The sequence below is a fragment of the Arvicanthis niloticus genome, chromosome 25, assembly GCF_011762505.2.
Source record: "Arvicanthis niloticus isolate mArvNil1 chromosome 25, mArvNil1.pat.X, whole genome shotgun sequence".
NCBI lineage: Eukaryota > Metazoa > Chordata > Mammalia > Rodentia > Muridae > Arvicanthis > Arvicanthis niloticus.
In genome coordinates, this window is record NC_133433.1 from 11,669,730 (window position 1) to 11,686,290 (window position 16,561).

Genomic DNA, 16,561 nt, shown 5'->3' on the forward strand with positions numbered 1-16,561 from the left:
TTTTGTTTTTTCTGAGACAAGGTATATAGCTCAGGCTGGCCTAGAACTCACAATCACCTGCCTGGTTTTTTCCCAGTGATTACAAGTGTACAACACCATACTTGACTCCAGTAAAATTTTAAAACACCACTGTGTGGGTTAGAGAATCTCTGAACTACCTAAGAGCTTAAAGCACTATCCTCCTCTTAGAACATTCAGCATTGGTTCACTGTAAGAATTCAACTAGACAGAATTTTCCTTTATAGTACCAAAAAATGTCAGAGATAAGTACGATTTTTTTTTTAAATTTTAAGCTTTGTGTTCACGAGTAAAATTATTTTTCTTAAAGTATCCCAGATGGTGTATAAGAGAATAATATATACAGTGATATTATATCTTCATTTTACTTGTAATGCTCAAAAGATTTTTTTTTTTTTAAAGATACAATACTAACAAAAGTTAACTTACCATATGACCCATGTACTCAGGCTAATGACAACACAATGGGACTCCGTCACAAAGCTCTTGAAGTGTCTCAGCGAATGCTGGCTTTCTGAGTTTTTACCGCATCCCTGAAGATGAGCAGAGTGCCATTTGTTTGAATCACACATAAATTCCTTTCAAACTGATCAAATCTTAAATTACACTTACGCACAGTTTTGACTTCAAGCAAGAAGAAACAGTTTGTTTTTTTACCAGGTTTAATTATTTGTAAAATAGATAACTTACTGTTCATTGTATATATACATCTGATAACCACACCTGATTGGCCTCCTGTCATTAGGAATGCATGCACTGCTGTTCTGTATATTATATACTGTGGGACACTGAGCAGTACTGGGCCAGCGGTGCCCTCCTCGAACACATTTCCCAGTCCTCCACCTTCCAACCTCACTGAGAAGGGAAACAAGGCCAGTAATTTCCCTCAGAAGGTAAGTAAGAGGAGGAGTACTTCATGGGAGGGAAGTCTAGCACGTGTCACGGATCTGTAAAGAGAAAGGGCTGGACTTTTCCTTCCTTATGGCTTAGGAAGCCACTTTTGTGAGGGCTGGTGAGATGGCCCAGTGAGTAAAGGTACCTGCAGCCAACCCAAGTTTGATCCATGGGACATACAGATAGAGAACCAACTCCAGGAAGCTGACATCTACAATTGGGTTGTGGCATGCACAAAGTTTAAAAAAAAAAAAAAAAAAAAAAGGTTAAAACAGGAATAAAGGAACCTAAAAGGTTAGATCCACTTCCTAAATTTAAAAAAGGCAAAAACAGGCCCAGAGATGAGAACAGGCGTGTTAGATTCTCTTTCAAACTATTTAGCCACACATGATTACTTTGTAAACATGACATGTATTTATTTACTCCTAAACATTCCTAAGTCCATCTAGGAGTACCAATCTAGCTGTGAAATGAATCTATTTTAAGGCCTGTGTCTAACCAAAAGTCCAATTCATACAAGACACTTTAAAGATAGCAGAAGACGTACGTACACATAAACACCACCCTTCTTACCTGAAAGCCACACTTGAGGCACAACCACACATCGGAAGGAAGTGCTGGCTGTCCATCAGAGAATCTCCTCTCTTTCAAACACTCTGAACAAACTGACCACAGAGTCTCAGCTACTGCCTTCTTCACATGGTTCACACTGACAGCATAACTGATGTGCTGGCACGTGAGACCTACTGAATGATATGCAACAAAATGAAAACATTTTCTCTCTAGATGAAAGAACTACTGTTAGCAAGGGTGCTGGTTAATCAATTTGACACAGGCTGGAGTCATCTGGAAAGTGCAACCTCAATTGAGAATTACCTCCATCAGATTGGCTTGTAGGCAAGTCTGTAGGCATTTTCTTGATTAATGACTGATGTGAGGTCTCAGCCCACGTGTGCAGGGCCAGCTCTGGGCAGGTGGCCCTAGTGTGTGTATAAGAAAGCAAGTGGAGCAAATCACAGGTAAAAGCCAGTGTTCAGTGTTCCTCCACAGCCTTTGTGCTAGTTCCTGCCTCTGTTCCTACCCTGACTTTCTTCATGACATATTATGAACTATAAACTGAAATAAGCCTACTTCTCCCCAAGTTGATTTTGGTTGTACTGTTTATCACAGCACACAGAAAGCTAACCCGCACAGTAAGCAAAAGTACCTGTCATTAAAATGATACTAAAAAGTACACACTGAAAAACAAAGTAACTCATAAGGATATATAATTACATGAATGCACTACGTAACATTCTTGAAATAATTACAGAAGAAATTAGGGGTTTCTAGGAGCTATGGCTGAGGACAAAGTATGGATATAAATAGGTAACTTACAAGATGGCCACAGGCATGGTTCACTGAGCCATAGAAAACTACAAACATAACAATAATGCAATTGCACACACACACTAACAACATGCAAGCTGCATGTAACTCTGCTGATGTCTCAATAAGCTAAGGATGTATCCATCAGATCTGATGACATATTACAGGAACACAGGATGTCAACATCAGGAAAGGACAAGTGACAGCTATATGAGACATCTATATTTCCTTATACATTCATGTTCATCTAAAATTAGTTCAAAATAAGAAACAGGATTAATATTTACTAAACCAGGGGTAGTGGTACATGCCTTTAATCCCAGCTCTTGGGAGGCAGAGGCAGGGGGATCTCTGTGACTTCCAGGCCAGCCTGGTCTATACAATGAGTTCCAAGATAGCCAAAGATACAGAGTGAGACCCTGTCTGGAAAACAAACAAAGATTACTATTTTCTGAACAGCTATAAATGTATCAAGCACTTTGAATGTCTTTTCTGTTCCTTAAGCAGTATCTTGTTCTTCCAGAGGCCTGGAGTTTGGTCCCCAGCACCCACATCAGGAAGCTCACAACATTCAATAATTTCAGTTCTAAGAGATCCAACACTTTCTTCTGGCCTCCACAGGCACTCATATACACAGGATATTCACTGACACAGACAAATGCACACACCACGCAAGCCCTACAGTTATCAAAACAAAAGTTTCACAATCTGTACACCTCTGGTGGCTGACAGTCTTAATTTTAAAAAATTGAATTAAATAATACATTTAAAAAATAATGAAATTTTTCTTAGCGATATCCATATGGCGTTTCCTCACTCGAACTGAAGAGATAGCAGGGAAATGCACACCAAGATGAGGAGTGCAGCTCACAGATAAAGTTGGTGCTTAGCACACACCAGGGCCTGCGCTCACTTGCTAGTTCCAGTAAGTAGTAAGTAAACTAGAAAGACAGATACATACAATCTTTTCACCTATGCTAGTTTTGCTATATTCCAATTTTCACCATTATTAGGATAAAGAAAACCAAACGGTGTAACTTACAGGAACCAGAGCTTTCAGAATTCCTCTTACCCTCGCCTACACAGTGAGTTTGAGGCTAGCCAGGGCTAAAGACCACGGCTCAAAAGCAAAAGCAAAACCAAACCAAAACAAAAGAGTAATTCTTATGTATATTCAATTATCAAGGACCCGTGTCATTAGAGAAAGGGACATTCGGGGAAAGTTGATGAAATGACCAGCCAGTCCAGGGCAACAGTTTACAAACTGTCATCACTTTGTATGAATTTTTTAATTTAAAATTCTGAAGGGAAACATCATTCTATGCTGTTATCTTCTCCATAATCCATGGGATGGATCCTGAAGGACAATGTAACTACTCTGATGCCACCATTCTAAAACTGAAATCACTGCCAAGGGGATGGACTCAAGATCGCATATATTTTATGGGAAGATGCAAACAACTTATTGTATTTTATAAAGTAAATTATCATCAGGTCTTCTATAAATTATATAATTATCTAAATTTCATATGATAAGTAGGTTCTATGGCTACTCCTAAATATAAAATTGTCGTAATCTAGTTTCCATTAAGTAAATAAAAACCAGTAACACAACTCTGGCCACCTCAAATTCAGAGATCTGCCTACATTTGCTTTCTGAATGTTGGGGTTAAGGGTGTGTACCACCATACTCAGCCTTGTATATTAATATTTTAAATATTAATAAAACTCTACATGGAAACCTTTTAATTTGCAACTGGTGATAATAAGTCAACAGTTCCTCTCTTTGTTCCAAATTATTAAATGACAACAAGAACAGAAAATAAAGATTCCAAGTTCATTGTTAAGACACAAGTCCTGTCAGCTCAGTGATATACACCTTTAGACTCAGTGCTAGGAAGCAGGGGCAGGAGGATCTCCTGAATTCAAGGCCAGCTTGGTCTACAGAGTGAGTTCTAAGCCAGCAAAGGTTAATATAGTGAGACTAACTCAAAGGGGGGGTTGTGGGTTGAGCTTGTAGCTTAGTGACAGAGTGTTCAGATAACACACACAAAGCCCTGGGGAACTAGGATTATAGCTCTATTTGAAACCCATCACCACAGAAATGAAAGAAGAAAAAGGAGGAAGAAGGTGGGGAAGGGAGAGTGGGGTAGGCCACACAAGCCCTACAGTTACCAAACCAAAAGGTTTACCATCTGCATAATTCTGGTGGCTGAGAGACTTAATTTTAATGAGCCATGAGAAAGACAAAGAACAATCTGACAACTTTAATATACTTATAACTTAAACAAAATCCCGATAAGAACACCAACAATGGCTTTGTAGGTGGAACTAGACGAGTTAGTCTCAGACTTCTGCAGAAAATGGTAAAAATAAAGTACTGAATTTATTCATTGAAAAGCATCTATTGCTACTTCTTTAATCCACCACTGTCTAAGATGCCAGATAGCACAACTTACCAGCAATGTCATCCGAAGAATCTTCATCATGAGGTAGCAGTGGTCTTTTATTTCTTTTGCCTTTCTCAGGTAGATCTTTTGATGGGTCTTTTACCCGCATCTGTTATTTACTGAAAAGTTTCAAGAAAAATAATAATACTTTCATCTTCAAAATTAAACTACATTAAATGCATATTCGAACTAGACTGGTCAAATCAACAGAGGAAAAATAAAGAAGATAAATCAGTGAGAATAAACCATGATATAGATATACAGGACTGAGTACGAAGTGGTAAAACATGCATAAGACCCTGGGTCCTAGCCCCAGAACTGCCATAAAAACAAAGTCAATACACAAATGGCACATTCCAGCTACTCTGGTATAGACTGTGCTTATTCCCCAAGCATTTCAAAATCCCTTGGCTGAACTCTAACCTACAATGTGACAGCACTTGGAGATGAGCCCCAGTAAGAGATGTGACCCTTCATTTATGGGAGGTAACAGAAGAGAGCTGAGAGAGTAAAACCAGGTCTTACTTTTACCTGTAGCAAGGGCAGACAAGATCTCCCAGCACCTTGAGCACATAACTAATGTTTGCTGTTAAGGTACTCGACTGATAGTAATTTTTTTACTGCCCTGAACTAAGACATTACTGCCCTGAACTAAGACATGCCATCTGTCTGCATATATACCATCTCAGAGGTAAAATTTTCATAAAGAAAATAAGTACTGCTTATTATGGGCTCTTTCTTTACCCTGTCATCCATGCAGACAATGCATGGAAGACCCATTGGACCAGAAAAAATAAATAAACGTAGTAATTAGGAGCCCTAATTGCTGTACTACCTAGTGGACCATTGACAGAAAAATTAATTCTGCCTTTCCAGCTACCATATTTCCTCTTCAGGATTTCATTATGAAAATTTTTTTAAATCTACAAAGGTTAAAAGAACTGTATACTGAATGATCATACACTATCTAGATTATACACACACACATACTATCTAGTATACAAAGTATATTTATACATGTATTTCACTGTTTTTTTTTTTAAAAAATCTAACTATCAATATAGAAACATACAATTTTTGTTTGGGAGGGAATTTTTTTTTTGTTTGGTTTGGTTTTTTTGTTGTTGTTGTTTGTTTTTGCTTTTCAAGACAAGGTTTCTCTGTATAGCCCTGGCTGTCCTAGAACTTACTCTGTAAACCAGGACCCTAAACTCAGAAATCCGCCTGCCTCTGCCTCCAGAGTGCCGAGATTAAAGGTGTGTGACACCATGTCCAGGTAGAAAGACACAATTTTTAAGACTTCTAATGTACATGTATGCCTCTGCATATGTGCATGCTGATACAGGTGCTTGTGCAGCACAGAAGAGGGCTTCAGATCCCTGCAGATGGGGTTACAGGGGTGTGCACTGCCCAGTGAGGTTGCTGGGGACCAAGCTCGCTCTTCCTCAAGAGCAGCGCATGCTCTTAGGCACTCTGCCATCGCCTCGGCCCAATATGTATGATTATTTTTAAAAGCACCTGAAAATCAGTTGAATAATGAATTTTTACCCCTAAATATGTAAGCATAGTTAGTGCTTTTTAATAAAGAAGAATTCTCCTATATAACATCACTGTCCTATCTAAGAAAAGTATGCCCTGATATTATATTGATACCTTATATCCTAACATATTCTAATTTCTTTATCTGATTTGTGTATTCTATAGGAATTTTTGGGGGGAGGGATGGCGATTTAGTCTTTGTTTTTACTTCATCTGTTACAGTTCCTCATTCTTGTCTTTTTTAATACTGCTTTTGTTTTTTTTTTTTTAAGTCTGTGATGGGGGGTTGCAAGTATCCTTGCCAACACATCTCAGCAAATGCTTCAATTCCTAGAGCAGAATGGAGAAAAATCCTAATATAGAGCTGTTTTGTAAGGCTTTACCTGGAAACTCATATTAACTGGCTAAAGAAAATCATGTGGTCACATTTAACTTTAGGTATCAGCCATTTAGCAAAAGTCAATTCTAGGTGAACCCAAGTCATCATTTTCTCATGTATTCAGAAAGTCTTGTAAGAAAACATACTGGGCCTACCTTTATCCCCGACACCTCTCCCTGAACAACTTCTGTGCATGATACTCAGCCACTTCAAACCCTTTCCAGTCTCCTCAACCTTCACCTGCCTGACCTCCCCACAATGAGATGACCAATCCCGGCTTTCCAGCTCTAAATTTACAAACCTGCATCCACTTACTTTAATTTGAGTCCTGGACAGAGAGAGGAATTAACAGACTCTCAGAAAGAAATAGCTCACGAGAAATGATATATTTCCCCCTATAACAGAGAAGCCCTTGATAAAGATGAAGATTTATGTACAGATAATGAGGGCATCTGGGAGAATACTCCTAGCCAGGTATTTGATTTAAACTTTGTAAATCACCTGTTACCTTTTTCAAAAATGTTGTCTCAAACTTATTCAGGTAATAGAGGAGCAATTTTAAATCATCTTTCTAATAGATGTATCTAAACATATGCCAACCCCATAATATGGCAATTCCACTGAAGGCAAAACAAACAAATAACATTAAATCCAACTACTGAACTTTCAAATGCTTTCCATTATCAAAATTGTGTCTGGAAATCTCCAAGACTCTGCTGGCACTGAGGAGTCAACAGGATTCCCAGGAGTCAGCACATGGTTGTACATTTCATGGAACATTCTATGAACATACAACCAGATCAGAATGGAAAAGAGTACTCTCCCATAACTTCCATAAGCTCTCTCTCTCTCTCTGAAAGGTGGGTCAGACAAGGAATAAGCAGCAACATGAATCTGTGTTCAGCGGGACCCACTAGAGACTTGGAGCATGGAAACCGCACAGTAACTGGTCATTTTGGCATGAAAACATAATGTTGGGTATAGAACAATTACTACTACAACAGAACACTCCCAAACTCCAAGTTTCCAGATGACAAACAGGGGGCAAAATTGCAGACGGAGCCATCAAAGGACAGAAGTTTCGGGCCTGATTTGTTAACTTCACCACAAATATATTCTAGCTATTATTTCCCTGTGAGGTTTTCCAAACATCAAACACTACAACTTTCTTATTAAAAAAAAAAAATCTATGTATTTTATGTGTATGGCTGAGCACGTGTTTAGTGTTTAGTGAGGTCAGAGTAGCTTTTCTCTTTCACCGCCTGGGTCCAAGAGACTGAACCATCAGGCTTAGTGACCTGCTGAGACATCAACTTTAGCTTTTAATTTAAATATTATCTAGCACCTGCGTTTTCTCTAACACGGGATATACAGCTAACGTAATTAACATTACGCTTTTCAACTGGCTACAAGCATTCCATGTCAAATTGGGTTTTTTTATTTTTATTTATTTATTTATTTATTTTTAACGTTTTGGGCTGCTATTCTCCAGCGTAAGAGGAAATGCAAACACTGCCCGGGCTCGAAACACTCAGTTCTAAGAACCTCTCACAAGCACTTTGAGATACGTCACTATCAGCATCCTCATTTTACACCGGGAACTAAATAGAGTTAAAGTGACTTGCAGAAGTCAGGAAGCTGGTCGTGGACTCAGGTGAGATCGACCCCCAAACTAATATTTGGTGTTGCCAGAAAGCTGTGGTTAGGTTCTCTTCCTCAGGCACGGATGCACCCCAAGTTAGCAGAGTGGAATGCGCTGCGAGGAGAGACCCCGAGAGGACAAGCGGCCGCTGCACGCCCAGGTCACCAAGAAGACGAGGACTCGGCCCGGCTCCCTCCCCGACCCCGGCTCTTCCCGCTGCCGCCAGCCCTCCGTCCGGGAGGCCGCCGGGTGCCTCTGTGAATCTGGACGCGAGGATACGCGGGGAAACCTCTCTTTCTAGGTTGGTTCACCTACAAGGAGGCCTCGCCGCCCAAGCGAAGACACAGGGGTTGCAGTGACCCCGAAGTCTGGGCCCCAACTCACCCCGCCCGCCGGGCCGCAGCTTCTACACGCAGGAGCTTCTGCGCCTGTGCAGAGGGGAACCCGGAGAAGGCGGGGCCTGGCGTCCTGGGTGGGGCGAGGGCGGGGTTTGGTGTTCTGGGCGGGCCGGGGGGGCGGGACTTTGAGTCCAGACCCGGTTCCGGGTTTTCCTTTGGTGGCATGAAGGTTGACGTGAGGTGGAGGAGTGTAGATGGAATGAGGGGATGGCCCCCCCTGCAGCCATCTGGGACAGTGCCAGCCACAGGGCCTGGATTCGGTGCTGGCTTTAGTGAGCTGCTCTGGTCCCTCTGAGCTGGGTCCCACTTGCTAGGTGCCTTTTGAGATGGCCTCTCTTGTTCCATCACCTATCTCGGAACTCTAAAGTCACGTCTGAGATTCACTCTATGATTTTAACGGTTTTTGTTTTTTGTTTTTGTTTTGTGTGTTTTGATGAGGTTCTCACTTCTGAACTAGATGGTACCTCACATCTGTAATTCTTCAGAGTCTGATCATCTGTTACAGCAATGTACACCTTTGCTTCTGAATATTTAGTTTGAAATTTAGTTGCAAGCACTGATTGATGGGCCTCAATCTTTCACTAAGGACAAGTTGTGGCCTAATGGAGAGGGTGCTGGTTTTAGAAGTTAAAAGATTCCAATTAAGAAAAAGTTGACTGTTTCTTTGTTATTTTTGTTGTTGTTGTTGTTGGTTTTCGTTTTTGGTTTTAAAAATCTAATTTATTTCCATGAGGAAACTTGGCAAAGGAGAGAACTATTCACTTACATTATTTATAGGAACCATTCCTTAGAGAAATACAGTGGAATAAAAAATATGCTGGTCAAGATACTAGGTATGGGATATATAATCATCTTTTAGAAGATCATTTTCTTCCAGGGAAAAAAGAAAATGTTGCATCTGTAAGAACAGTTTGGGTTATGAGGTAATTTCAAAGTCTATATATAAATTTCAAATTTGTATAAATATAAAGTTTTATATGTTAATATTGAATTTGAAATAGAATATGTAAAAGGTGAAAAAGAGCAGATACTTGCATCCTAAATTGTATCAGGAATAGGTCTTTTTTTAAAAGTATACATTAAGACTCAACTTAAAGTTATAGGAAAAAAGGTTGAATTTTAAAATTAAAATTTAGATTGTCTTACTAAAAAAATTTAAGAATTCTACAATTAATCACTCAATATTTAAATTTCTTAGAATTGATAGAGTGCCATGGCTACCTTGATATCTAACAGATATGCCCTTAGTCTGATCAAAATCTTTGGAGGCTGCAACCTCCATTCAAAGCTGGCTTGAGTATTTGTGGAAAAATGAATGAAACTAGAGATCATGTTAAGTATCAGACATAAAGACAAATAACATGTGCTGTTCTCACTTCATTTCTCTTACTGTGATAAAATACCACAACAACAAACAATCCAGGAGAAAGGGAGTCCATCATGTTGGGAAGTCCAGGAAGCAGGAACTCAAGACTAGAAATATCATTCTATAAGAAATACCAGCCGGGTAGTGGTGGCATACGCCTTTAATCCCAGCACTTGGGAGGCAGAGGCAGGTGGATTTCTGAGTTCGAGGCCAGCCTGGTCTACAGAGTGAGTTCCAGGACAGCCAGGGCTACACAGAGAAACCCTGTCTTGAAAAAACCAAAAAAAAAAAAAAAAAAAAAAAAAAAAAAAAAAAAAAAAGAAAGAAATTACAAATATAAATCTTTTGTATCAAATACTATAAAATTCATGTCTAGGACAAAGAATTCACATCTTTCTACCCTATGCCCTTGAAAGACTTTATTCAAATCGTTTTAAAACCTCTTTCTAGATGTGGTACAGCTCAGGCCTTAGCTCATACTTTAATCCCTCTGGCTAGAATACAGACGTTCCCTTAGTACACCCAAACAATGAAGGTAAAGTTAGTTTGTAGACGAAAGCATCCATGTTTGAAAGTGATACTAAGTGAGAGGCAGACAAAGTGATGAGTCAGAGAAAGATTTGACAGAACAGAATATTCCCAACTCACATGGAAACAGAGAGAAAAGAGAGGCTCCTTTGGAGAGAGCAGTGTGGACAGAAAAGAGGGAAGGAGGCAGTTCTCTCTGAGACAGGTTTCAGAGAGAGAACAAACTAGACATGGGTGAAGACAGAATGAGCCAGAGAATGAGGGGGAGTCAGAAGGGTAGAACAGATTTGCTAAAGTTAGTATGAGGCAAAGCTGAGCAAAAAGTCAGAGGCCAAGGGAAAGAAGGCAAATTGATTCAATTAGCTTGGAGAGGAGTTTGAGACAGAACAGGAGAGTTGAACCAGCCAGCCAGAGTTCAGAAAAAACTAGAAAGGTCGAGCTTACTTAGCAGTAAGTCTCAGAGGCTGAAAACATTCTACACCTAGATAAGGTTTGTAAGGAGGCTAGCAGCTTCCAGGACTAGGCCTAGGTTAGCAGATGGAGGTAGTAAGTCTCCAAGATGGACAATTATATCAGGTAAATAAAAGCTTCTTTTACAAAGTAGTCACCCAAAGACATACCTACAGACCAACCTAATGTAAACAATCCAACACTGAGGTTTTTTCCTAGATGATTCTAAGTTGTAATAAATTGACAATTAAACCTAACAACCACATAGTTTTTCCTCTCATATGAGAATCTACAAATACATACATATGTATATATATATATATATATATATATATGTAGATCTGTTATATATACATACATGTGAAAAAAAATATAATGTGAAAATATATACTATGTAATATATATATATATATATATATATATATATACACACACATACACAAGATGGCCTAGTGAATAAGAGTGCCTGCCATTAAGCATGACAACTTGAGTTCAACTTGAGTCCAATCCCCAGAACCCATATAAGTGTTTGAGGGGTATGATGATTTGAATATGCTTAGCCTATGAGAAGTGGCACCATTAGGGAGTGTGGCCTTATTAGAGGAGGTGTGGCCTTGTCAGAGGAAGTGTGTCACTGTGGAGGCAGGGCTTTCAGGTAATAAATATCTTCAAGCTCTGCCCAATGTAAGACAGTGTCTTCTTGGCTGTCTTCAAATCAAGATGCAGAACTCTCAGCTCCTTCTTCAGCATCTTGTCTGCCTGGATGCTGCCATGCTTCCTATAGCGATGATAATGGACTGAACATGGGATTCTGTAAGACAGCCCCAATTAAATGTTGTCCCTTATAAGAGTTGCCTTGATCATGGTGTCTCTTCATAGCCATAAAACCCTAAGTCAGAATTTGGTACCAGGGACTGGGGTATTTCTGTGATAGGTTTGACCACGTTTTTGTTTAAAGGAATGTGTATTTTGGGACTTTGGAAAGTAGTGAGGTGCTTTAAGTGGAGTTTAATGGACGATCCTAGGAGGAATATGGAAGACAGTGGTGCTGAGGATGATTTGAACTACGCAGCCCTTGCTCTAGAGGTTTCTGAGAAGTGGAATTTTAATATGTTGCCTGGAGATTACTTGTTTTGGTGAAGAATGTGGAAGCTTTTTGTCCTTATCTGAAGAGTCTGCCTGAGGTTAAGGTGAAGAGATTCAAATTAATTGCATTGACAATGAAGTCTCAATGTAGCCCCCCATAGGCTTTTGTCCGCTGGTATACACTTATAAAGATCATTTTGATCAAGTGTAGCAAGCTTGGAAAGAAAAATAGATATTCCAGGAAGTGGAGTGGAGCTAAATCCTGTGTTCAAAGATATTAAATGGAATTAAGGGAGTGGTGACCTCAGGAAAGATCTCGCCCAGATAAGTTTATGTTTGTGTTTATGTTAGGCATTATTATTACCTGGTTATTGTTTTCATTTGGACTTTTAAAATCTGGAATGAACTACAATTCAGAAATGGAGGGCACACCTGTGATCCAAATCCTGAGGCTGGAAGACACAAGTTTTGGATCTGGATATTGACGTGGGATGACACTAGCTTTTGGTCTGGATCTTGAGGCACAGTGGCTATGAAAAGCTGAGGTCCAGCCATGGTGGTGCATGCCTTTAATCCCAGGAAATAGATACAGGCAGATCTCTGAGTTCAGGGCAAGCCTGGTAGACCTGTTCCTATAGTTTCAAGTAGAGAAAAGCTTAAGTCTAGGCATGGTGGACCATGCTTTCAATGCAGCATTCAGCAGCACTCTGGAGACAGGGATGCAGATCTCTGAGGTCAAAGTGAGTCTACAGAGCAAGTTTTAGGATAGCCAAGTGTTTGTATATGCTTGGACCAGGGAGTGGCACTATTACAAGGTGTGGCCCTGTTGGAGTAGGTGTTGGAGTAGGTGTGTCACTGTGAGTGTGGGCTTTAAAATCCTCTTACTAGCTGCCTGGAAGCCAGTATTCTGCTAGAAGCCTTAAGATGAAGATGTAGAACTCTCAGCATCTCCTGCACCATGGCTGCCTTGATGATGACGGCCTGAACCTCTGAACCAGCAAGCCAGCCCCAATTAAATGTTGTCCTTAAAAGAGATACCTTCTTCATGGTGTCTGTTCACAGCAGTAAAACCCTAAGACACAAAGCTTAGACAGAGAATGAATTTACTAAAAACAGACCGCTGGTGATAATTTAATGGAACAAGCTAGGCATGTTCCAGCCCCAATAAGCTGCAGAGCTCAACAGTTTCAACCATGTGTCTCTAGCCTTTGAGCCAGTAGAAGGAATTACTAATTGGAACTAAGAAATTAATAGTGATTAAGAAGCAACCAGCATCACTGAGGTGAGATTTTCTGGCAAGTGTTTTCTAAGAGCACAAAGGAGCTGTGTTCCATAGATAGACATTATGCTGCCAGCCAGACTTGGTATTATGTTAAGACTCGCCTAGGTCATACTAGTTTTAAAGGTGTGACTGGGTTACAGAAAGCAACTGAGGCTTGGTACTCTGACTTGGTACTGTCTTTCACCAAGAAAGGCCCTTGGTGAAAGTGTAGCCTCCCTTAGTTGTAGTTAATGGCTCTGGACTGAAGGGGTCATGCACAGAAGTGAGGTTTGGCACCATGAAGAGAGTCTATGAGAAGCTATTGGTAAAGCCTAGTTGCAGCAGTAGACCCAGCATATTGGAGATACCAGATGGGATGACCACCAAGAACAGCAGCAGCAATGGAGTGGAGTCAACCAGAGCCTAGAGTGCTACAGAGGGCAAGAGTAGAGAAGTGACCCAAGCCCTTTGGAGGAGCCTAGAAGATGATGTGTGGATACCAGACTTTGGAACAAGAAACTGTGAAGCTGGTGTTGATTTCAATACCCCAAGATATTAGAGATGCCAGAGCTGTGGGATGCCTGCCAAGGAACACTGCTAAGAAGGAGTGGAATCAGCTCAAAAGAATAAAGTTTGTTACAGTCATCAAGAATGAAAGCAGTTGGAGACCTAAAGAGTGTTTACTTTGACATTGGACATGGAGACATGGAGTTTAGAGTTTGCCTAACTGGCTTTTAGTCTTGCTTTGGTCCAGTATTTCCTCACTGTGACATTTTGAAATGGTAATTTATAGTCTGTGTCACGATCTGTTGAAAGTATGTGATCTGCTTTTTGATTTTGATATTATAGGAAATTACAATCAAGTGGTTACATGAGTCTCAGAAGAGACTTTGAACTTTGGACTTTTAAACATTGTTGAGACAGTGGTAGACTATAGGACTTTTAAAGTTGTACTAATTATATTTTGTATTATGCTATGGTTAAGTATGGCCCTATAGGCTCATATGTTTGAAAAAGCCTACGGGGACCAAGGAATAGAATGTGGTGGTTTGAATATGCTTGGCCCATAAAAAGTGGAACTTACTGAAGGAGCTATGGCCTTGCTAGTGGAGGTGTGTCACTGTGGAGACAGGGCTTTGAGGTAACATATGTGTTCAAGCTCTGCTTATTGTGAGACAGTCTCCCCTGGTTTCCTTCAGATCAAGATGTAGAACTCTCAGCTCCATCTCCAGCACCATGTCTTTCTGGACACTGCTTCCTATCATGATGATGACGGACTGAACCTCTGAACCTGTAAGCCAGCCCCAATTAAATGTTGTCCCTTATAAGACTTGCCTTGGTCATGGTGTCTGTTCACAGCAGTAAAACCCTAACTAAGACAAGGATAATTGACTCTGCAAAGTTGTCTATGTTTTCCTTCATATGAGTTGTTGTGGTCATGGTATCTCTTCATAGCAATAGAACACTGACTAAAATAAGAGATAAGAGAACACATTACAGGTTTCATTACACATGCTGTGGCACACATGTGCCCCCTACACACACCAAAAATTTAAAAAGTAAATTACAAACAATTAAGAAAAACATAGTAGTAGATAATGTTTTTGGCATAGACATCTGATGTGGTTTATTAATTACTGAGTTATTGGATTTAGGGAGATTGCTCAGTTGAAGGGCTGGCTACACAAGCCTAAGGGCTTGAATTCAGAATCTCGGAACAGGATGTGGTGTAACTCCAGTGCTGAGGGAGAACTGGGTGGGAGTGCAGAGACAGGCTGATCCTTGAAGCTTGGTGGCCAGACAGCCTTCCTGATGTGGTCATCTTATTTTTTTAAAAAATAATTTTGTATTTATTTAGTTTATGTATATGAGTGATTTGTTTTTGTATGTGTCTGTGCACCACGTGCTTGCCTGGTACCCTCAGAGATCAGAAGAGAGCATTGGATTTCCTGTATAGGGAACCATAGATTGTTGTGAATCTCCATATAAATGTTGGAGATTGAACCTGCGTCCTTTGCAAGAGAATACTCTTAACCATGAAGCCATCTCTGTATTGATTTAATCATATTCAGGTTCAGTGAGAGACCCTGTCTCAAAAAATGAAGGTTAGTATGATTGAGGAAACATACCCAATATCGACCTCTGCCATCCATACACACATACACACCCTCTCTAACAAGTACTTATATTACATACAGACAACATACTACACACACCTAACATACAATAAAAATACTGATTTGTTATAATAGGCTGATTTCAAAGTGTATATTTAATAGGATTATTCCTTGGGTATACATTTTAATATCAGTTGGACTTAATATGTTAGTTTTTAACGGACTAAATTCCAGTTCAATGCAACTTTTATTGTGTTTGGAGAAGTGAACTCAGGAGAAAGTTAAGGGGATGAGAGACTTTATGTAGGGTGGGGGGAGTCCCAACACTCCCAACCCCACACATGCCCCAATCCCTGAAACCTATAATGTGTTCTCTTATCTGATATCTTAGTCAATGTTCTATCGCTGTGAAGAGACACCATGATCACAACAGCTCGTATGAAGGAGCATTTAATTAGGGCTGGCTTACAGTTTCAGAGGTTTAGTCCATTATTGTTATGACAGAAATCATGGTAGCACACAGGTAGACATGGTGTTGGAGAGGTAGCTGAGAGTTCTACATCAGAACCTGCAGGCAGCAGGAAGAGACTCACTGGTCCTGGCTTAAGCATTTGAAACATCAATGCCTGCTCCATTGCATACTCTTCTGAACAAGGCCACATGTCCTATTGCCTCTAAATATTCAAATATATGAGTATGTGAGGACCATTCTTATCCAAACTATCACACCTGGTCAAAGGGACTTTGCAGATATTATCACATATAAAGTACCCAGAAGTGGGGAGACTGACGAATTATTTCAGTGATCTGAATGTAAAGGTCCTTAGAGGGAGAAGAGAGAAGGGCAAATGAAAGCACTTACAGTAGATTCAAGGGTGAGCCAGAGAGATTTGAAGATGCTTATATAGTAGCTTTGAAGATAGATAAAGTTCAGGAGACAAGAAATGAGGCAACTAAAAATAAAATAAAGTAAAATCTTCCCAGAAGTTTTTAAAAAAATACACGTATTTTTCAGACACATTGATTTTAGTTAAGTATGCTAACTTCAAAATTGTAAATAATTTC

At 39.9% G+C, this 16,561-nt stretch overlaps 1 protein-coding gene across 4 annotated transcripts in view; it reads right to left on the reverse strand.

The window, feature by feature from the left end:
• Usp45 (ubiquitin specific peptidase 45) overlaps nt 1-8,728 on the reverse strand; it is a 56,651-nt gene extending 47,923 nt beyond the window's left edge. For 2 of the 4 annotated variants that reach the window (XM_076924085.1, XM_076924082.1), the window contains exons 1-4: nt 8,675-8,728; nt 4,740-4,849; nt 1,486-1,658; nt 448-551 (exon numbers count right to left, since the gene is read on the reverse strand). In XM_076924085.1, the coding sequence (XP_076780200.1) occupies nt 448-551; nt 1,486-1,658; nt 4,740-4,839 (377 nt within the window). In that variant the 5' untranslated portion in view covers nt 4,840-4,849; nt 8,675-8,728. The remainder of the gene's footprint in view (nt 1-447; nt 552-1,485; nt 1,659-4,739; nt 4,850-8,674) is intronic. The other 2 variants (XM_076924084.1, XM_076924086.1) reach the window with 2 other exon arrangements.
• Between the last annotated feature and the right edge of the window lie 7,833 nt (nt 8,729-16,561).